The 22,522-nt window shown below is 45.0% G+C and overlaps 2 protein-coding genes across 5 annotated transcripts in view; one reads left to right on the plus strand and one right to left on the minus strand.

The window, feature by feature from the left end:
• Positions 1 to 5,510: 5,510 nt before the first annotated feature.
• si:dkey-17o15.2 (uncharacterized) lies at positions 5,511 to 9,494 on the minus strand. Of its 2 annotated transcripts, none has more exons than XM_063202307.1 (7): positions 9,093 to 9,494; positions 7,804 to 7,926; positions 7,103 to 7,233; positions 6,302 to 6,399; positions 5,956 to 6,007; positions 5,687 to 5,739; positions 5,511 to 5,591 (listed from the first exon to the last, which is right to left on the minus strand). In XM_063202307.1, exons 1-7 carry the CDS (start codon positions 9,217 to 9,219, stop codon positions 5,525 to 5,527), a joined length of 651 nt encoding a protein of 216 aa, XP_063058377.1. In that variant the 5' UTR covers positions 9,220 to 9,494; the 3' UTR covers positions 5,511 to 5,524. The 2 variants fall into 2 exon arrangements, with proteins under 2 accessions (XP_063058377.1, XP_063058375.1); XM_063202305.1 differs by having other exon boundaries at positions 7,768 to 7,926.
• A 3,126-nt stretch (positions 9,495 to 12,620) lies between these two features.
• Positions 12,621 to 22,522, plus strand: part of lrch2 (leucine-rich repeats and calponin homology (CH) domain containing 2) — an 81,242-nt gene continuing 71,340 nt past the window's right edge. For all 3 annotated transcript variants that reach the window (XM_063202731.1, XM_063202732.1, XM_063202733.1), the window contains exon 1: positions 12,621 to 12,917. In XM_063202731.1, coding sequence (XP_063058801.1) covers positions 12,677 to 12,917 — 241 coding nt within the window. In that variant the 5' untranslated portion in view covers positions 12,621 to 12,676. The remainder of the gene's footprint in view (positions 12,918 to 22,522) is intronic.

Raw genomic sequence — 22,522 nt, forward strand, 5'->3', positions numbered from 1 at the left:
GTGTTTCAGATGCTAAAACCCACATAAACCAGAAATGAATGAAGGAAGCAAAGGACACACAAACGATTCATTCAGAGCCCTTCTTCAGCATGTATTATTATTCAGAGTGCTGTCCTTTGCTTCCTTCACTATTTACGTATATGGGCCCAGACTTATCACACAGGGTCTTGCTTCAAAGATTTGTCAAAGATTGTAACACGGAAATATTTTATGTGTCAAGACAGTAAACACCTTCGCAGTAAATGCTTTTATTTCCATAAACATAAAAAACATAAAACATAAAAAAACAATCACATAAGGAAACAAAGAAACAACCAAAAAACCATTAGAAGAGAAACTACCAGTGTAAAGAAACTTATGGTTTGACGGTAAACACAAGGCACTTCATCTCTTCAGAAAGAACACAACATGTTCAGTAAATGCAACACCCCCCCCCCCCCACACACACACACACACACACACACAACCCCAAACAAGCACACAAATACAGCATGTTCTTAATGTAAATAAATACATATCAAAGTATGGTACCACTTCACTTCACTTTACTTTACTTGTCATATGTATGACATAACAGTGTCATAACAATGTGGTAACGCAGTCATGTACGTGTCATAAACATGCCCGAGTCATAAACATTTTATGACTTTATCATTGAGTGACATTTGGTTTTGGTAAAGAGAGCACTAATAATATCAACTATTCATGACCCGTACATGACTGTCACGACACTGTTTTGACACTATTATGACACTGTAATGTCATACGTATGACGCCGGCGTCAAGTAAAGTGTAACCCCAAAGGATAATCCCAGCAACATTGTCATCAACCTTCACTGAAAATGTCAACATAGCAAATGGGGAATCCCTTTTACCCATTTACATGCAGTTGGCCACCAGATTGCAGACTGCATATTGTATTGCAAGTTTTGGGAAATAGTAGTGCCCACCTCCTGCTTGTAGGACAGCGTACGGGGCACAGCCCTGTTGTCATTGCAGATCATTGCAGGGTGACAGTCCGATTGTCCCTCACATCAGCACCTCTTCCTCTGCCTCTTCCTCTCCCTCCTCCTCCTCCTCTGTTAATCCCTCTTCCTCTTCCTCTTCCTCCTACACCTCCTCTTCCAAATCCTCTTCCTCTACTGAACGCCCCTCCTCTTCCTCTCGTCCCGACGAATCCTCCTCTTCTGAACGCTCCTCCTCCCCTCTTGAAACCCCCTCCTCTCCCCCGATCTTGTCCTCTGTCTTCCCCTCTTCCTCTTCCTCGAAATCCTCCTCTTCCTCTTCCTCCACCTCGTCCTCGGCCCCTGCCTCTGACGTCACTCCTCCATGGCCTCTGACCGGTGACATTCAGGGTGGTGAAGCGGTCATTCAGGGTCACCGTCGTCTGACAAGAGAATGTAAAAAAGGAAAGAAAGTCAACATTTCATACAGGGTGCATTCCAATATGCAGACTCCCGTCCTCCCTTGCTCACTTGCCTCCTCGTGGCCTCGTGATGATGAATTGGATTTCAATATCTTGCAAAAGCTCAATTCTAATGTGTTTTTTTTTCCATTTACAATCAGGATGGTGAATGAAGAAAAGTCCCCCAAAAGTTTTTGCGGCTAGGCTGAAGGCGGGGAAACTTTATTGCTGTCTCCACGGAGGCCACAAGCTCAGAGCAAGGAGGGAAGTCTGCATATTGGAATCCACACACAGTAAACTGAATGTTGTGGTACAGAGGTATGACCGCCATATTGATTTCTGTTACTAATATGACAGGTTGATTGTAGCTTGACATATTGATATGCTGTGGCACCAACACAAAAAGTCACTGTCTTGGACTACTCAGTCTAAGATACTGTAGCGTCGAGTGGTAGCCACTTCAAAGTAGGGCTGTAACGATATTGTATCGAACCGAGAAATCGTGATACACAGAGTCACGATACTGTATCGCAATACAAGGAGGCAGTACAGTCGTATCGTGATAAGCCCTTTTAACATTTTGATGTCCATCAGCCCAGAAAACAACCACACGATATGAAGTGATAGTGTGCTTCCAAGCATCATCATTATTATATAGAATTTTTAAAAAATTATTAGTAGCCTCTTGTAACCTATTTTACCAATAAACCATCATGGTTTTTATTCATAAAGTTTGTAATGTTGGCAAATGTGAAATCGTGGGGTGTATCGAAACGTAGGTCATGAATCGTGATACAAACCGAATCGTGAGTTGGGTGTATTGTTACAGCTCTACTTAAAAGGGACGACGGAGGCAGCAGATACAGTTTAGCGTTTTCTTTTATTCCTTTCCCTTCCCTGTCCCCCCAATAAAACAACAAACGCTACACTGTTCAGTAAACTAAATAAACTTGCTTACTACAAGTTCAGCACGGCCTCACTCAATTAAGGTCTTCTCAGCTCTGATTAAAAGTTTCCGAATGTTATTGACCCCTAATCGATAATCCCACCCCTTATCAATACCCATTCTATCTAATCTCTTAATAATTCCCAGCCGGACACCTTCCCCCAATCAAAACACATCCCAAATCTGATTGGCACAGAAGACACAAGAGGGAGTGAGACATAACACAGTGTTTCCCATACATTTAGGAAACTATGGCGCCCTGCCATAGTTTAAATATGTTTAAATATGTGTTTAAATATGGCCGCCATAGTTTCCGAAAATGTAAAAAAAAAAATTATTATTATTATTTTTTTTTTATTTACTTATTTATTTATTTATTTATAAAATAAATCCCGGCTGCCCCCATAGTTTCCAAAATTTCTGTGGGAAACACTGATAACATTCACGCACACAGATGAAAAACACACATTCCACACAAAACCTTCACACACACACAGACAGACAGAGGGGGAATCCTATGGGGAAACACACACACAGTCCACTCCAGAGCCCGGGCTCTACAATACTGTCAAGAGCACGTGCAAACTTTGTATGTAAACTTAGGTGCTGTTTCCACGTAGCAGGGTATTTTTTTAGCAGGGTATGTTTTTCTCCTGGTTAGGTGTAAACGCAACATGTGGATAAAAATAAATCCTCCATTGTAACAAATGCGTTTCAGCCCCCTTAACAGGATATTTTTTTCTCCTGCTTTTTATACCTGGATTTTAAATATCTGCTACGTGGAAACGGAAGGCCTAAACCAATGCAAAACCAATGTAACCAGGAGAAAAAAATATCCACATATGAAAATATCCAGCTACGTGGAAACAGCACCTGAGACACAACATTCACGCACACAGATGAAAAACACACATTCCACACAAAACCTTCACACACATACAGACAGACAGAGGAGGAATCCTATGGGGAAACACACACACAGTCCACTCCAGGGCCCGGGCTCTACAATTCTGTCAAGAGCACGTGCAAACTTTGTATGTAAACTTAAACACATGAAATGCACCTGGTTGGATGTTGCTTTGTAGTTGAAATGGAGAGGGACACCCTTGGCATGGGCTGCACCTGCACTCTGGCCGAGCCTGTCCGACGAGGTCCCTGGATGTGCTCTTGGTCTACAGAGAGGACAGAGGAAATATCAAGTAGCACATTTATTCATTTTTAAAAAAAATTTTTTTAAAGATATTTTGTTGGTCTTTCAGACCTTAATCATGACAGTATAGTTTGACAGAGAGACAGGAAACATTTGGGAGAGAGAGACACGGAGGGGTTGGCAAATGACCCAGGCCGGAATCGAACCCGAGTCGGCCACATAGTAGACAAGTGCCCTACCGTTAAGCCATGGTAGGGCCATATAGCACATTTACACATGCGGCAGGTTTACACGCTTGTTAATTTGTTATTGTTTACTTGATCTCTCAGACTCTACTAATTCCTGCTTGAATTCACAGACTCTACTAATTCCAGTTCACTCATAGCATCTCATCAGGCAGCAAGCTATTCCCATCACTTCTGTTGTCATACTTGCAGCCCAAGGGGTTATTAGTTTGATTCCCGACCCACCAGGTTGGTGGGGGGAGTGCTCTCCCCTATATCCCCCTCCATGACTGAGGAGTAGAGCATGACACGGGAATGGATTTTCACTCCCGTCCCATCCCGGTCCCAGAAAAAAAATCCCATCCTGGGCTGGAGTAAAAGAAACGAATCCCATCCCGTCCCATCCTGTAAGAATGTCTCCAAATCCCGCCCACTCCCACTCAAAATCATTCATTTTCGTCATTTTTATTCCCGCTCCTGCCAGCTCCCATTCATCTTTATTCCCGCTCCTGCCCGATCCCGTTCATCTTTAAAATTTTGACTCCCATCCTGCGGGATCCGCGGGACCCTCAGGAATTCCCGAAAAATGTCATCCTCTACTGAGGAGCCCTGAGCATCCAGCAGGGGCAGTCATGGGTAAGCGGTTAGGGCGTCAGACTTGTAGCCTAAAAGTTGCTGGTTCGACTCCCGACCCGCCAGGTTGGTTGGGGGAGTAATTAACCAGTGCTCTCCCCCATCCTCCTCCATGACTGAGGTACCCTGAGCATGGTACCGTCCCACCGCACTGCTCCCTCTCGGGCGCCATTGGGGGCTGCCCCCTTGCCCGGGAGAGGCATAAATGCAATTTTGTTGTGTGCAGCGTGCAGTGTACACTTGTGTGCTGCAGAGGGCTGTGTCAGAATGGCAATGGGAGTTGGAACTTTCACGTTCACTCATAGTACCACTTAGATTGAATTAGTATGAAGTGTCTTTGCCCACAGGCCAGAAGTAAAAAAAATCAAGGTTGTACTGAAACGGTAACACTTAACTTAACGCCAGTGTCATAAGCATGTCATTACAGTGTAATAATAATAATAATAATAATTGTATTTGTATAGCACTGTATCATACAAGGCATGTAACTCAAAGTGCTTAACAAATGGGAAAAAACATCATTGTTAGAGATGGATTTAAAAGGAGAGGTATAGAGGAGAGGCAGAAATAGCAGGAAGGAAGAGAAATAAGAGATAGATAGAGATTGTAGAGTCATATAGGTCAACGTAGGTTAGGACCAGGATTCTTAGATGCGTAAGGTCCATAGTGGCTGGGCCTAGCATAAGTCATAGATAGTCACACAGAGATTGACACAGTCATAGATAAGTCATAAACATTATGTCCATGTCATAAACATTTTATGACGTTTATGACATAGACATCATGTTTATGACTTATCTATGACTGTGTCATGACACTGTAATGACATGTTTATGACGCCCGGTGTCAGCAGAGAATCGTATATGAGAGTGAGATAAAACAGGCGGGCTCTTTTCCGGTATCCACTTAACGTCGGGTGAACGCCCCTTTAGGAGACCTTCAATTAGGAGACCTTCAGAGTCTTGAGGTAGACAATAAATTGAGTCCCCTTAGCGCTGTAGATGTCAGTAGCGCACGTCTTGTGCAAACACCACGAAAGGAGAAAAAGAAGGAGGGACAACGCCCCGTTAGGAGACCGAATTTTGAGCACACGCTTTTGCATTGAGTGGGCGTGTTTCGATTCCTCTTTATTATATATCCAACCTCTTTGGTGTTACCACTGAAACTCACCCTTGGTCATTGGCAGCTTTTGAATTGGACAAGGACACTGTCAGCGAGGTGTTCCTCTTCCAACTAAAACAAAAAGATACATCAGAACACTGAGGAACTTGGACACAATTTCTATAGTTCAAGCCTACTGAGTCGTGCATTGTTGCCTTTCTACTTACCCTCTGACTTTCTGAAATCTCTCCACCGCCCCTCCTCTACTGGTAGTGGAAAACTTTGTGGAAAAACACAACACGCTTCATTAGTAAGCACACAGCACCATGTCACACCTCTTTTATGAGGTTTATGAGGTTCAATTCATATTCACATAATTATTAGTTCATGTCATATCAGCAGAAGTGCTGCATCAGGTCAACGTTTAAACATTATTCTGCAACATCCATCATAAAATATATAGAGTTAAAGACTGTAGAATGTGTAACAAACTTACTCCTCTGTTGAGGGTGAAGGGTCTGCCTCCCCTCGCTGCAGCATCCCCACCTCTGATTGGTCGGAGAGAGTAATGAATAAAATTAAATGGGATATTAGATTACACAGTGGGTGGATTCATAAGATTCGTTATGCTATGCGGTTACTGTAGAAAGGCATTACATTGCACTTCACTTCTCCCAAGCAGCCCATCTCCTTCTGAATTGCTTATTTTCTCACATCTTTACATTCCCTCAAATTATGCACACACACACACACACACACACACACACACACACAGAAGAACTAGCTGTGCCAAAATAAAATATTTCAAATTAAAAGAGGAAAGAGGTACATTATCGGCCTACCTTCCTGAAGCCTGGCCCCGCCCTCGCCCTCTGCCTCGATAACGGTTGGCAAAAGATCCTCTGAATGCATTTTTCGTCTGACCAAATTGCCCAGTTGCCTTCGAGAGGAAAGGGGAGAGTGGGACAGTTAGACCAGAGAGAGTAGAGAGAGAGAGAGAGAGAGAGAGGTTCCATTGGCCCATTGTTTCCGTGCTCTATTATTGCAAGGAGGGGGGGGGGGGATCCCCCTTTAGGCAGACCTAGGCAGACCTGAGGACTGTTCTATTCAATGCTAGGACTATTATGACACGCCCTTTTAGGCAGACCAGAACCTGGTCATGTTAGGTGCCCATAGCAAACTATTACATTGGCATATCTCTATACTTAAAGAATCTCTGGTTAGACGATGCGTGTCTTCAATGTAATATGTGACTGTTGGTGGGGGGAGTAATTAATCAGTGCTCTCCCCCATCCTCCATCCTACATGACTGAGGTACTCTGAGCATGGTACTGTCCCGCTGCACTGCTCCCTTTTGGTTACGCCATTGGGGGCTGCCTGCCCCTTTGCACGGGTGATGCATGAATGTAATTTCGTTTTGTGCAGTGTGCAGTGTTCACTTGCTGTGAAGTGCTGTGTGTCACAATGACAATGGGAGTTCACTTCATTTTCACCCATCTGGTCTCATCATGACCAACCTTGGCATCCAGACTGGGTCGCTCCAGGGGGCATAGACTAACCTTGGCATCCACACTGGGTCTGTCCAGGGGGCATAGACTAACCTTGGCATCCAGGCTGGGTCTGTCCAGGGGGCATAGACTAACCTTGGCATCCAGACTGGGTCGATCCAGGGGGCTTATTCCACTTCCTCTGAAGGCTCCCCTGCCCGCACCAAACCCTCTCCTTTTGTAGAAGCCTCGGAAGCCTGGCCCAGTGTACCATGACCTGTAGCCTCCTTAATACCCCAAAAACAAAGACAACACATTATTACAACCTAAAGGACGTAGTAAACTAGTACAGGCCAACCTGATGTACGACAGTACTATGCACACAGCTTCACACAAAACACTTCTCATGACATTTGCATCCTCCTGTGTGTGCGTGTGTGTGTGTGCGTGTGTGCGTGTGTGTGTGTGTGTGTGTGTGTGTGTGTGTGTGTGTGTGTGTGTGTGTGTGTGTGTGTGTGTGTGTGTGTGTGTGTGTGTGTGTAGAAGCCTCGGAAGCCTGGCCTAGTGTACCATGACCTGTAGGCTCCTTAAAAACAAAGACAACAAATTATTACAACCTATTAAACAACGTAGTATATACCGGTACAATGGTGCAGAAGTACAGGTGTACCTGATGTACGACAGCACAATGCACACAAAACATAAACATTTCTCATAAAATCTGCATCCTGTGTGTGTGTGTGTGTGTGCGTGTGTGCGTGCGTGCGTGCGTGCGTGCGTGCGTGTGTGCATGTGTGTGTGTGTGTGTTTATGTGCGTTACCTTGGAATGGATAGGAGCCTCTGCTGAAGTACCGGCCTGCTTGCTGTCCCTCTTTGTTCAGCTTCTTCAGGACGTTGTTTCGGGTTTTCAGACGCTTGTTTTTGGCCTGCTCGGCCCTCTGTGCTTTCTTCTCTTCCTTGTTCTTTTTAATGATGTCATCTGCACCAGAAAAACAATGTTATAATCTATAGGTGAAAGGAGGACACAGGGACAAGGTGAAATATGTCAAATATGACTGTTATACTCAAGCATCCTTTTTTACAGTTAATAACAAAGAAAAAGCATCACATTGCTGTTATCCAAGTTTTCTTCATTTGAAAGCCCCATTGGAAAACTGCAACTCCCATTGTCATTGTGACACAACACTCCACAGCACACAAGTAAACTCTGCACACAACGAAATTGCATTTATGCGTCACCCTTGGATGCAAGGGGGCAGTCCCTAATAGCGCCCGAAAGGGAGCAGTGCGGTGGGACGGTACCATGCTCAGGGTACCTCAGTCATGGAGGAGGATGGGAGAGAGCACTGGTTGATTACTCCCCCGACCAACCTGACGGGTCGGGAGTCAAACCGGCAACCTTTGGGCTACAAGTCCAACCTCTTACCCATGACTGTAGTGCCCCACATGAAACAGATCTGAGGTTGATGAGCCTCAATGAAATGCAGCCTTGATGTGGTTAGGCTTATAGTCCTGAAACTGAACTTGAACTAGTCTTTATTTAAAACACATCTGGGTGAGACTCTCTTTCACCATAGCTGTACTATTCTTTGTTTTACTATGAAAGCAGTAACTTAACTAGGGCATACTGTATGCCCATTATATGGACGTCTCTTTATCAACAAGTTGTATGCCTATTTTCATTAGGGTCACAGGCAGGGCTTGACATTAACTTTTTCACCCACCGGCCACTGTGGCTAGTGGTTTTCCCAAGTCACTAGCCATTCAGGTATTCCACTAGCCACAGATTTTATATTGTTTTTTTTTTCTTCCTTTATCAAGATAGTGTACGTTTAACCTCAAAAGATGAAGTGCTAAAGCAAGATGAGTGCATTGCTTTCTACATGGAAGTATATCAAGCAAATACAGTAGAAACTGAGTTACTGAGCTTTTTCTTGGACTTAAATACTGTGCAAGCAATTGATACACAAGGGGAAAACAACAGAATATCGGCTACTATGATATCATACCAAAGAATAAGCTGCCAGCCAAATTGGCTAGTGACACTGAAATTGTTACCACAGCCAAGTTTTACCAGCATTTGGCTGGTTGGCAGGTGCCAGTGTCAAGCGCTGGTCACAGGGGACATGCCATAGGGGTACAGACCTAGAGACATGTCAATTTTCTCTGAGTTGCGAGAGTCAGGTTCCTCCACAGCTTCCTCCACCTCCACGGGCATTGGCTCCTCCACGGATTGCATTGGTTGCGGCTCCTCTGTTGTCGCGTCTCCCATGTTCGTGTCGCTCTATCGGCGATTACAAATCGCTCGCAGGGAAAGTAGTGCGTCTGTCAAACCGTGCCAAAAATGACCCACCGCGGCGCGTTTCCAACTGGATCAAAAAGAACCAGTAAAGCAGCTAGTTGTAGCCTAAATAAACTATAGATATTCTTTTTCGGGTCTTCATATACGCAAAATGCCTCGTGGTGACAGTGGGCGACTTGGGGAGGACAGCTGGGAAAGCGGGTGCTCGTGCGCTGAGCCCACGGCCCAAGTGGCGAGCTCGTTACCCTACCCGGCGCACGAGGGCTGACTGCATAACTGAGACAAAAATAGCCCGTGCCGTAACAACTACTAAACATTCACAGAGAGAGAGAGAGAGAGAGAGAGAGAGAGAGAGAGAGAGAGAGAGAGAGAGAGAGAGAGAGAGAGAGAGAGAGAGAGAGAGAGAGAGTTCAACGGTTAGGTTGTAATAGGCTATTGTAGCTTTGTGGCACTGATCAAACAGTTTGAATATGTTTTGGCCTACAGTACATCTGAACAAGCAGCCAGTGGGAAGACTATAGTTCTAGGCATCTATCGCAACCTTCTATTACGAAAGTAAAGCCCTGTCTCTTCCGTGACAGTTTTCCTTCATTATCATTACAATAATAATCTGAACTAACAGCAACAGCAGCAGCAACAAACAACAACAACAACAACAACAACCATAATAATAATAATAATAATTAACCTTGCTCTTGTGCACTAAATCCTGCTCTTATGCACTCTTATTACTCTGTTTGGCCTGTATACTCTCGCCCACAAAATGCAATGTAATGATAGTGCAATTACATGTAATTACCTTTCCAGGTATAGGCCTATACAAGCATGTGCACACACACACACACACACACACACACACACACACACACACACACACACACACACACACACACACACACACACACGCATGCACACATGGCCGCATTGTGTGTGTGTGTGTGTGTGTGTGTGTGTGTGTGTGTGTGTGTGTGTGTGTGTGTGTGTGTGTGTGTGTGTGTGTGTGTGTGTGTGTGTGTGTGTATTAAACAGCTATCTTAAACAGCTTGGCCTACATCTTTCTAACCTTTCCAAAATTCAGAGGGATGTTTGATGTGGATGCCCTCCAACAATTGCTAAAAAAAAATACCATTGGCTTTTGGACAAGTTGTTTGTGGGCACTGGGCAGTGTCTATCAGACCTGTGGGAAGATTGTCTGCGGAATGTCTTCTCTTATACACTGTAAAACATTGCAAGGCAATTAATCATGAAAAAAGTAAGTTCCCCTGCTGACTTAAGCTTGTAAGTTAACTCAACTCGAGGCTTTCTCAAGTTCGAATCTGGCCTGGGTTATTTCCCAACCCTACAGCTTTCTTACATAGGCTACTCACTTCTTGGCACCCCATTCACTGGCCTATCAAATAAAGGCAAAAAGAAAGAGAGAAGCGGGGTAGCTTGCCTATAGAGGTCCACACTGCGTGTGAATCATAATTACATGCAGGGCCACTGACAGCTTTCGCTGGGGCCCAAGATAAAGTCACCTGAAAGGCCCACACCTCTGTACTTACCCAACTCTGTGCCCATCCTTCTCCCTGAGCCTGGGGCAACTGACCCCTTTGTTCCCCCATGTCAGGTTCCCTGACTACATGTGAGGGACTTGCAGAGATAGGCTGTTGAACATCTTGGTTAAGAAAAGCAGGGTGGAGGTAGAGGCGCATCTTGCCACCAGGCAAGGCAGGCAGCAGCTTGGGGCCCCCAAGCCTCTAGATCAGTGTTTCCCAACCTTTTTTGTCTTGCGTACCCCCTAAGCCTTTTTGTCATTCCATGAGTACCCCCTAATTCATGCTCTATATCCCAAAGTGACTATGCTCCATACAATATTTCATTTTTCCAAGTACCCCCTGCAGTGTGCTCACGTACTCCTCGTGGTACACGTGCCCCTGATTGGGAAACACTGCTCTAGATAGTGAATAACAGCCCACACTTTACTACAGTAGGGGTGATTTTGGTTCAAATGTTCATTCTTTTGCATTTTCGCTTGGGGCCCCACCCGACCCTAGAGTCGCCTCTGGGTGGAGGTGTTTTGGGGGACACCTTGGTTCATGTGTGAAGTGTAAGAAGAAGGAGGCTCTTTCCAAAGAAGGAGGCAGAGCAATGGCATGACCATCACTACGGTCAGGAAAAGTGAAAAGTGAAGGCCCAACTGGGAAACTCCAACTCCCATTGTCATTGTGACACAGCACTCCACAGCACACAAGTATTCACTGTACACTGCACACAATGAAATTGCATTTATTTATGCCTCACCTGTGCAAGGGGGCGGCCCCCAATGGCGTCCCAAGGGAACAACAGTGCAGTGGGACGGTACCATGCTCAGGGTACCTCAGTCATGGAGGAGGATGGGGGAGAGCACTGGTTAATTACTCCCCCCACCAACCTAGCGGGTCGGGAATCGAACTAGCAACCTTTGGGATACAAGTCTGACGCCCTAACCGCTTACCCAATACCCATGACTGCCCCTAACTGGTCGTGGGTGCACTCTGGAGGCTAGAATGGGTCTCTTCCCCTTTTGCCATCCTCATCCTTGACTTCCTCTTCCTTCACGTGTATTCTGTTGCGTTTGGCCTGAAAGGAGCCCTTAATCCATCACATCTGTCAGCTGTAAGAGTAGCCAGTAAAAAATGCAGTGTTAATTCAACACTTAGAGAGTATTCGGGGACCAAATAAACTCTAGGAGGTGTTAAAACGACTCTGTTAGTGTTGCATTAACACTGCAGTTTTTACTGTGTAGCCAGACTATTCCCCCGCTGGTTCTGTGAGTTGAGCTACTGTTTACAGAGAGGCTACTGGTGTTTCTTCCACATCAACTGGCAAGCTGTCTATGTTGCCTTTATCAATGAGCAGCTATGTAAGGGCATGCAGACAGTCTAGCGCGCATGGTGGGGGAGTGGACCAGTGTTTCTCGGAAGTAAAAGCATTGAGAGTAAAAAAAAAACCGCTTCTTTCCATCATGATATTTGCCATGCGCTGGACACATGAGGTCGCTAGTGAGGCGTGAATCACACGAAATTGCCAGCGGCACTATAGACGAAATCATTATATTCATAGACCATGCTCGTGTGAATTTAAACTTACTCCATCATTCACGTAATCTGTGCTGTTACGTGAACACATTTTCGCATAGCAAAGTCGCTGTGGTGGAACCATTTTTTATTGATTTAAGCGGAAACTGGAGCAGGATATATTTTTGTAAGACCGACAAAGCAAGGCGTGGGGTGCTACATCAGTCTGTACCTGCCCTTTGTACACACAAGCTGTCTACTACCTCCCCTCCTCTTCTCGCCATCCTCCAGTCAAGGCAGGCCCTTCCCCAACATTCTCCGGTTTGTAGCGTGCATGCGCGCATGGGCGGAGAAGCGGTCCCTGATATTATTGTAAGAATAATTCACTTATGAAAATGGCGGCGAGTCAGGGTGGTGTGGGAGCAAACACTGCTCTTCAAAGCCATTTATTTTCGAATGGACCTCACTGGAACCCTGGCGTTTTCCAGCATCAGTACCAGTTACACACAGCACGGAGCTTGGACCGCGCTTTGGATGATGCCGTGTGCTCGGGGATGTTGAATATTAGCGGCAGGAAATTGAGGGACTACCCTGGCTTGAACTACGATCTCACCGATACAACACAAGCAGGTGGGTCAAAGATGTTGGACAGTGTCGTGCTTGGTCCACTGCCCTGGTTGGCACCGTTTTAGCCTACAGTGAATTAAAAAAAAGGCACATCGCCTTCATTGAATTGTCACTGAAGCGGCGAAGTGTCAATTTGTCGCTGACGTCCATTTGCGAGACACAAACGCGCTATTGTTCGAGCCGTTCCACGGGGGGTTCGTTTTATTTTATTCCAGCATTCATTTGATCATTTGCACCGTGTTTTGCTGTCACTGTTGCCAGAACAGGAACGGTGGATATGAATGTGAGATCAGCAATGCAGTGGCCGCCTAAGCTTGTTGTGTTTCCGTGCTTTCAAACCAATCTCCGCTAGCAGTAACCTTCCTTCCTTATGCATGAATTACGCGACCCGGAGATGGGAATGAACATCAGCCCCAGTGTATAAATCTAAAAGGCTGAAGCTGAATGATACAGCTGCTGTGTATAATACAAAAACGGTACATAAGGTGCACATGGAAACCAGAGGAATAGGCGTATGTGGCACGGTGCGCGGTAGTAAAGGAACCGAGGACAAAAGATGTGCTATTTCATTTGACTGTTAACGACCGAACGCATCAGACTGTAATTCGCCTCAGATAGGGCCTTAGAACTCAATCGATAATTTTTTTTATTGGCTTACGATGTAGACTTTCGAATATACCGTAACCGATTTCTGTTTGTCTGATTTTAGTAGTCTATGGACTATCTCCATTACGCACAGCGTTTTAGTGTAACTAACATGCTTACGAGAAATACTCTATGAGAAATGAAGATCACATGGCTATAGGAGTTTGAGCACCACACACATACAATATTTATTATCCCCCCCTCCCACCATTACAACCAGGTTATTTCACTGGGTAATTGGTGTGACATGCATTGATGTGTTGCAACGGCTGGACGCCATTCTGTCATTGCATAGACACGATCGCACACCCACTTCCACGTTCCAGCTGAGGCCCTTGTATTGTCGTTTGAGTATATTCTTAAAAGCTCAGCCGCCTGCAGGCGGTATGCATTTAGATTAAGCACAAACACAACGTGGGTGCCTGTCTGTACAACAGATGATGCCTTTGCGTAACCACCGTCCTTTTATACGCATTCTCTGTTGAGAAGTACAATATGTTGAAGGCATTTGGCAACTTCCTGGTCAGTAGTGTCCTAGGCAGGGAAGCTGACATAGGGGGACAAAGGGGTCACTTGTCCCGGGCCCAGGGAGACAGGGGCCCCAGAAATTTGTCTTCAATACATTGTTTGTACTGGATATGGGGCTCTTTCAGAGGACTCTGTCCCAAGCCCTGCCAAAGCTGTCAGCGGCCCTGATCCTAGGCCTAAATCCACTGCCTCAAAGGTACTCATACTCCTCCTACATCAACTGCCTCAAAGGTACTCATACTCCTCCTACATCAACTGCCTCAAAGGTACTCATAGTCCTCCTACATCCACTGCCTCAAAGGTACTCATAGTCCTCCTACATCCACTGCCTCAAAGGTACTCATAGTCCTCCTACATCCACTGCCTCAAAGGTACTCATAGTCCTCCTACATCCACTGCCTCAAAGGTACTCATAGTCCTCCTACATCCACTGCCTCAAAGGTACTCATAGTCCTCCTACATCCACTGCCTCAAAGGTACTCATAGTCCTCCTACATCCACTGCCTCAAAGGTACTCATAGTCCTCCTACATCCACTGCCTCAAAGGTACTCATAGTCCTCCTACATCCACTGCCTCAAAGGTACTCATAGTCCTCCTACATCCACTGCCTCAAAGGTACTCATAGTCCTCCTACATCCACTGCCTCAAAGGTACTCATAGTCCTCCTACATCCACTGCCTCAAAGGTACTTATAGTCCTCCTACATCCACTGCCTCAAAGGTACTCATAGTCCTCCTACATCCACTGCCTCAAAGGTACTCATAGTCCTCCTACATCCACTGCCTCAAAGGTACTCATAGTCCTCCTACATCCACTGCCTCAAAGGTACTCATAGTCCTCCTACATCCACTGCCTCAAAGGTACTCATAGTCCTCCTACATCCACTGCCTCAAAGGTACTTATAGTCCTCCTACATCCACTGCCTCAAAGGTACTTATAGTCCTCCTACATCCACTGCCTCAAAGGTACTTATAGTCCTCCTACATCCACTGCCTCAAAGGTAGGCTACTCATACTCCTCCTACATCAACTGCCTCAAAGGTACTCATAGTTGGTGCCTGACATCAATTTGTGTTGATAGTTCTTGATGTCCAGTAAATCTGCTTTGGGTTAACAGGCCCAAGAGAAAGACAAGACACTTGACAACAACACGTCACAGGCCCAAGAGAAAGACAAGACACTTGACAACAACACGTCGCAGGTCTGGTCTGGCAGCAGTCTATAAATGTGTTGTTCCTTTCACACATGGAGGAAATGAGAACAAATATCCCACTGACAGACCACTGACACGCTACCTCCGATGGGGAAGTGTGTTCGGTGTCAGAGACAGCAAGAAGGAGAAGCAGAAAGAGACCGCTGAGTCGACAACAGGCCTGGTTGTGAACCCATGAGGTGGTGACAGAGAAACGAGCACATTGCCCTCTTGTCTGTTATTTAACCCATTAAGACACACCGCTATAAATTTGCTGTTATCAGAATGGCAATGACCAAGTCCTAGTGCATCACTAAAGGCCCTGTGTTATGTCATAGTAGTGTAGTGGTAGTTATGTATTACTAAAGGCCCTGTGTTATGTCATAGTGGTGTAGTACTATGGTAGTAATGTATTACTAAAGGCCCTGTGTTATGTCATAGTAGTGTAGTACTATGGTAGTAATGTATTACTAAAGGCCCTGTGTTATGTCATAGTAGTGTAGTACTATGGTAGTTATGTATTACTAAAGGCCCTGTGTTATGTCATAGTAGTGTAGTACTATGGTAGTTATGTATTACTAAAGGCCCTGTGTGCATTACTAAAGGCCCTGTGTTATGTCATAGTAGTGTAGTACTATGGTAGTAATGTCTTACTAAAGGCCCTGTGTTATTTCATAGTGTAGTACTATGGTAGTTAACTTTTCAATGACTATTACAGCGTGCCACTGGTGGTACAGCGTGCATTATGAAAGCCCCATTGGGAAACTCCAACTCCCATTGTCATTGTGACACAGCACTCCACAGCACACAAGTGAACACTGCACACTGCACACAACGAAATTGCATTTATGCCTCACCCGTGCAAGGGGGCAGCCCTCAGTGGCGCCCCATGGGGAGCAGTGTGGTGGGACTGTACTATGCTCAGGGTGCCTCATTCAGGGAGGAGAATGGGGGAGAGTACTGGTTGATTACTCCCCCCACCAACCTGGCGGGTCGGGAGTCGAACCAGCAACCTCTGGGATGCAAGTCTGACGCCCTAACCGCTCACCCATGACTGTTAAGAGGCTACACTCTTCAGAAATGGCCACTGTTGAAAATTTGTTGTCACCAGAATGCCAATGATTAAGTCTCTATGTCTTACTGAAGACTATTTAATGTTGTAGTAATACTATGTAATAACGTAAAAACTATAATACGATGTTTTTTTCAGCAAATAGTAAGGGGTTCCACTGGTGGATGGATGCACAATATAAGACCATACACTACTATTCATATTGATGATGTGTAATACACAGTCCAACACTACACCATGCAGGTTTTTTTTTTCTTAAAAAGAAGAAGGAAATAGCCACTGGTTGAATATTTGATCGATGCTTTTTCATTAAGGTGTGATCTCTTTCAGTCACTGCATCCCAGTAATTTATTGCCGCTTGTGTGAGTGAGATCAGCACCGTGTGTGTGTGTGTGTGTGTTTGTGTTTGAGAGAGAGAAAGTTGTCCCACTGACACAGTTGGCACACCTTTGTTGTGAGCGGGGGAGGGGGGGGGGTGGTGGGTTGAGTGTATTTGGCAAACACACACACACACATGCACACAGACACTTCAAGGTGAGGATTGTCGCTAACACGTTCTATCAATCCCTGTGTTCATATAAGATGGTATATACACATACGTAAAGGTTTATAATATATTCTAAAGCTTTACCATGCTTGATACCTTTAAATAATACTTTTACAGTATGACTCTGAGGGAGATGCAGGTGCGTTGAAATGTCAGCGACTTCACGCACCAACATAACACATTTAAAAATAAAAAAAAACCCTCTATTCAGATTGCTCCGGTCATCCCGGGGTCCAGTCGCTGAGGAGTAGCTCATTCTGTCCTGATTCTGCTGTCCTTGACCGTGAGCTCCACAAAGGATGAGACGCAGACATCCTTTGATCATTGAATGCAATAATCAACATTCACAACACTGTTACATAGATAGTCTACATAATACTGCTCCCAATAAAAGTGAAAGCCCAACTGGGAAACTCCAACTCCCATTGTCATTGTGACACAGCACTTCACAGCACACAAGGAAATTGCATTTATGCTTCACCCCTGCAATGGCGCCCGAAAGGGAGCAGGGATGGTACCATGCTCAGGGTATCTCAGTTATGGAGGTGGATGGGGGAGAGCGCTGGTTAATTACTCACTTGCAGGTCGGAAGTCGAACCGGCAACCTTTGGACTACAAGTCTGATGTCCGGCCCAACCACTTACCCATGACTGCCTATAGCATGTTATGAATAGAAGAAAGTTAATAGATGAAGTGTTACTGGACTTTCTTTGAGTCTCAAAATGTCTGAATCAGCAAAGTGCTAAGCACAACACCACATCCTGCCCCAGTAACCCATGTTCACTATTGAAATGAATTGGTAGCCTTATGAATTGGTCAACCGCATTAAAAATAGAAAAGGGGAAATGGTATTGGTCCTTTTTTTTACGGGTATAGACAAAAAAAATGTTTGTTTTATATTTTTGACCTGATTTTGCCTAACTATCATCTAGGAATGCTTGCTCAACTTTCGTCGTTTCGTACACAAATTAGTTGTTTTTGAGCAATGCTGTGCAGAGCCAAACAGACATAGAGGCAAATAAATGGGAAACCATCTACGCATCTACTGTACGTATATATCCCTTCCTCTATTTAGAGGGGCGCGGTAACCATAGTCAGAGAATAGCCTATTATAGGGGCCTACAGCTTCTGCAACGCGTGGCCATATGTGTCATGACAGCTGACAGTGAGTGCATGTCCCATTTTGGTGTCATGACTAAACTTTTGGAAATTTCAAGATTCAAGATCCAGGGAATGGTGTGGTAACATGTCAGAGTGGTGTACTGTAGCACGCAGTTATACAATTCTCAACACAAGCTGAACAGAAGAATTACAGCTGTACTACCAATTGGCGTATGTTCACGCTTCTCTTGTGTGTGTGTGTGTGTGTGTGTGTGTTGGAGTTTCCCACTTGGGCTTTCACTTTCACATGTTGTGTAGCAGTATTATGTGTGCTAAGTTGTGTGTGTGTGTGTGTGTGTGTGTGTGTGTGTGTGTGTGTGTGTGTGTGTGTGTGTGTGTGTGTGTGTGTGTGTGTGTGTGTGTGTGTGTGTGTGCGCGTGCGCGCGCGTGTGTGTGTGTGAACATGTGTGTGTCTGTGTGTGCTTGCATGTTGTGTAGCCTGCCGTGAACTTGTATACATAATGCATACACACACGCCACATATTACATAAGCAGTGCATTATGAATGGCAGCAGTTGCTCTCCAAAGAGTCATTTATTTGTTTATTTTTAAAAAGTGACATATTTGTGTGCCATGTCATGGAGGTATACTCCATCATTTCATAACAGCATGATGTTGAAAGAAGAACATAATGGTATCTATTAATTGCAGAAAGCAAGCAAATCTTTTGCATATGGTCCAGCCACTTTGTGTCAAGACAGTGTTAAACATCATGGCTGCTAGTTTGCATCACTGCTAACACACCACACTGTTATTCTGGTGTCTCTGATATTTGGTTTGATGTCTGATATTGAGTGATAATTGATTAATTGATTGATTGATTAATTGATTGATTGATTGATTGATTGAAAGTTATTAAAGCCAAGAAGTCCATCCACTTAAATAGACTGGGCCCGCCTATAATGATGCAAGTGAATGGGCCTCAATCAGTTGGCTCTACACACATACCAGTACAGTATGTTGTCAGAATGAGTGTTGTGACTGGTATTAGGCCTAGCTTTATACAATACAATACAATACAATACAATATCTATGCTATTATTTGTATGACTTACACATACACCATCATCTTATACCACCTATACAAATAATCATGCCTTTCCTTGCCTTGCAGTCAAATAATGGTCCACATTAGGGCTTGGTTAAACACATACAGCATGCAGATGTTTTTAAAAATGGATGTTTTTTGACCATTTACATATTTTGACCTCGTTTACATGGCATACGGATAAAACAAAGTCATAATTGAAGCAATGGAGCGTTTAGACAACTTTTTTTTTTCATCCGCTTTAGGAAACTACAGGTCCATTTCCATGTTTACAGGCAGGAGGCAGGAAATGTGTACAGGTGTTTATGTGGAGTGATACCAATTATCATTTAGTTGATCTATTTCCAGAAAACAGACATAAGAAAAAGGTGCAGTGTTTTGAGATAAGTAATGGACGTGCAGGGAGTAGGTTGGATTTGATTCGCAAGTAAACATTTGTTGAAATAACCTGATCAGGAGTCGTTGCATTCTCTCCACCATTTCACTTTTTTTGGAAGTTACGTAGATGATATATCAGCTTAATTTGATTCAGTTTTATTCTGGGTTGTATGAATGAGGTTTTCACTGTTGTTTGCAGTTTGGGGAATGGACTGGCCATGAGGCGATTACCTAATGACACACATAGTAGGCCTTTGGGCTGTGTTGTGTAGGAATTCAATGCCACTTACGCCGATAAAAAATATGCTGATTTCAGGAAAGGTTGTAGTGAATTCCAGACATGATGGGATTCAAAATCATAGTCATTCCACCAAATTTCGAATTTTGAACTCTCCATACTTGAAGAAAAACTGGTATTTTTGGGCACTGTCTCGATTTTAATTTCCCCAGCTGTACCGCAACCGCATGTACATTATGTATGTACAGTACAGTATGCTGTAGGCCTATGTGGTGCTGTCCCCCTGGTGATGGCAGCATCTCCATGGCAATGGTGGTCTCTCTGTGGCGATGGTGGTCTTCCCGTGGTGTTTTCTGGTTAACCACACCACAACTGGATGCAATTTCTCAACAGGGGTGCCGTCTAAATTGATAAGTTAGTCCGGTCTAGTCAGTGGAATCTTTCATCTGCCATTTACGCACAATAAAGTAAATATAGGTCGCCCCAGTCAGCTGCAACTTCGAACGTAGGTCGTGTGACGTCTCCAAATGTGTTACTTTTCTAAGCTTGTGTGGTATCGGATGCGATGCCATGTTACGGCTTGTTGGTTTGGGGTGCCCTGAAATGTTTCATGAATTGAAAGGGTGCCTCGCCTTAAAGGGTACTATGTGGATGTGTGTAACTGACCACACCACATCTGGTTGCAGTAACCTACACTGCAATATGTGTGTAACTGACCACACCACAACTGGTTGCAGTAGCCTACACTGCAATATGTGTGTTACTGACCACACCACAACAGGTTGCAGTAGCCTACATGTGTGTTACTGACCACACCACAGCTGATTGCAGTAGCCTACATGTGTGTTACTGACCACACCACAGCTAGTTGCAGTAGCCTACATGGCAGGGCTGCAGCCTACATGGCAGGTACAGCACAATGCAGCAGTTTGTTACTGACCACAGCTGGATGCAGTAGCCTACATGTCACTACTATATTTGCCAGTGTGTAGCCTACATGTCAGGGCAGTTTGGCAGCATTGTGTTTCTGACCACACCACAGCTGGTTGCAGTAACCTACATGGCAGCAGTGTGTTACTGACCACAGCACAGCTGGTTGCAGTAACCTACACTGCAATATGTGTGTTACTGACCACACCACAGCTGATTGCAGTAGCCTACATGTGTGTTACTGACCACACCACAACTGGCTTCAGTAGCCTACATGTCACTACTATATTTGCCAGTGTGTAGCCTACATGTCAGGGCAGTACATGGCAGCATTGTGTTACTGACCACGCCACAGCTGGTTGCAGTAGGCTACATGGCAGCAGTGTGTTACTGAGTCAGCCAGCTGGATGTGGCGTTAGATAAGAGCGGTCACGTGCCATCGAGTGGGGGGGGGTTGGGGTTGCTTACCATTCAGTTCTGCCTAAAACATGCTGACTCAAGGGTCTATGCTGTACAGTGCGTAGGCTGTCCTGTCCACAGGCCCAGTCCATTGGCACCAGACCCACTGGACCAAATGCTAATAGCGGGAGCGTGTCTATATTCCCACAGCCCATTGGTCCCACAGCCCATTGGTCCCACAGCCCATTGGTCCCACAGCCCATTGGTCCCCCATTGGTCCCACAGCCCATTGGTCCCACAGCCCATTGGTCCCACAGCCCATTGGTCCCACAGCCTATTGGTCCCACAGCCCACTGGTCCCACAGCCCATTGGTCCCACAACCCATTGGTCCCACAGCCCATTGGTCCCACAGCCCATTGGTCCCACAGCCCATTGGTCCCACAGCCCATTGGTCCCATACCTGCTGGCCCATATTCCCACATTTCTAAGAATTTATGCAAATGTAGGCCCTATCTACCATGGCAGGGAGAAAGACATGTTCTCTTAGTTTACTTGGAAATGTGGGAACATGGAGTTGTGGAACATAGGGCCAATATTTGAATACTTTCTTGAAAAATTGGGAACATTTATGAACATGGAGCAGCAAAAATAAGCTGTGGGACCAATGGGCTGTGGGAACTTAGAGCTGACCCCATGGCCTGTGGGAACATAGAGCTGACCCCGCTCATAGCATGCGTTTGTGGAATGCTGACTGTCATATGACAACTAATGCCATATGTCCCCGGCAGAAGAGTTATTGTAAGTCAATGGGACCATTTCCTGGTTAAAGCGAGGTGAAATATGTATCTGAGAGGTGAAATATGCATTTGAAGAGGTTTTTATAGTGGAATAGACATGTCTGTGGGCATTTGAAGAGGTTTTATATTGGAACAGACATGTCTGTGGGCATCTGCTGCTACTGTGGTTGGGTGGTTACATATGTTGAGCAAGTGTGGTAGCCCTTTGATGCAAGTGGGAACGTCGCCAGCCATCCTGCTCACTCGTTGCTGAAAAAGCTCAACTACTACATCATAACAACATTGCTGTGACATTTCAGAGTCTTAGGTGTTATTATCAAGACTTTTCATAACCATTTTGGTAACAAGAAGCCGATAACTGAAGCTCTGCATGAGAAGGTTGTGATGGTTTTTAAATATAGTCTGTAATCCCTGTCCCCTTGTCCAAAAGCATGCATCATTTCCCCTGCAAGGTTTGCTCTGGGTAGTTAGTGCAGTCTGTAGTAGTGATTGCAGTCTGTTAAACGTTAAAAATAGTAAGTTGGCCTGCTGTCGTAGCCCCATAATGCACACTCCGAACCTGAAGACGCACTGGGTTAAAAAACCTTGTTCGCTCCAAAAAATAAAGAGAAAAAAATAGCAGTATCCAATGTGCGGTGTTTAATGAAGTTTTCATATTGATCAAGTTTTTCT

This window comes from Engraulis encrasicolus, chromosome 7 (assembly GCF_034702125.1).
Source record: "Engraulis encrasicolus isolate BLACKSEA-1 chromosome 7, IST_EnEncr_1.0, whole genome shotgun sequence".
Lineage (NCBI taxonomy): Eukaryota > Metazoa > Chordata > Actinopteri > Clupeiformes > Engraulidae > Engraulis > Engraulis encrasicolus.

Coding starts and splice junctions, on each gene's coding strand:
- si:dkey-17o15.2 (XM_063202305.1), bottom strand. CDS start 9,219: ATGGGAGACGCGACAACAGAGGAGCCGCAACCAATGCAATCCGTGGAG. Junction 6,008..6,301: donor CGGGGCCAGGCTTCAGGAAG/GTAGGCCGATAA, acceptor CCGACCAATCAG/AGGTGGGGATGCTGCAGCGA. Junction 5,740..5,955: donor CCTTCACCCTCAACAGAGGA/GTAAGTTTGTTA, acceptor TTTTCCACAAAG/TTTTCCACTACCAGTAGAGG.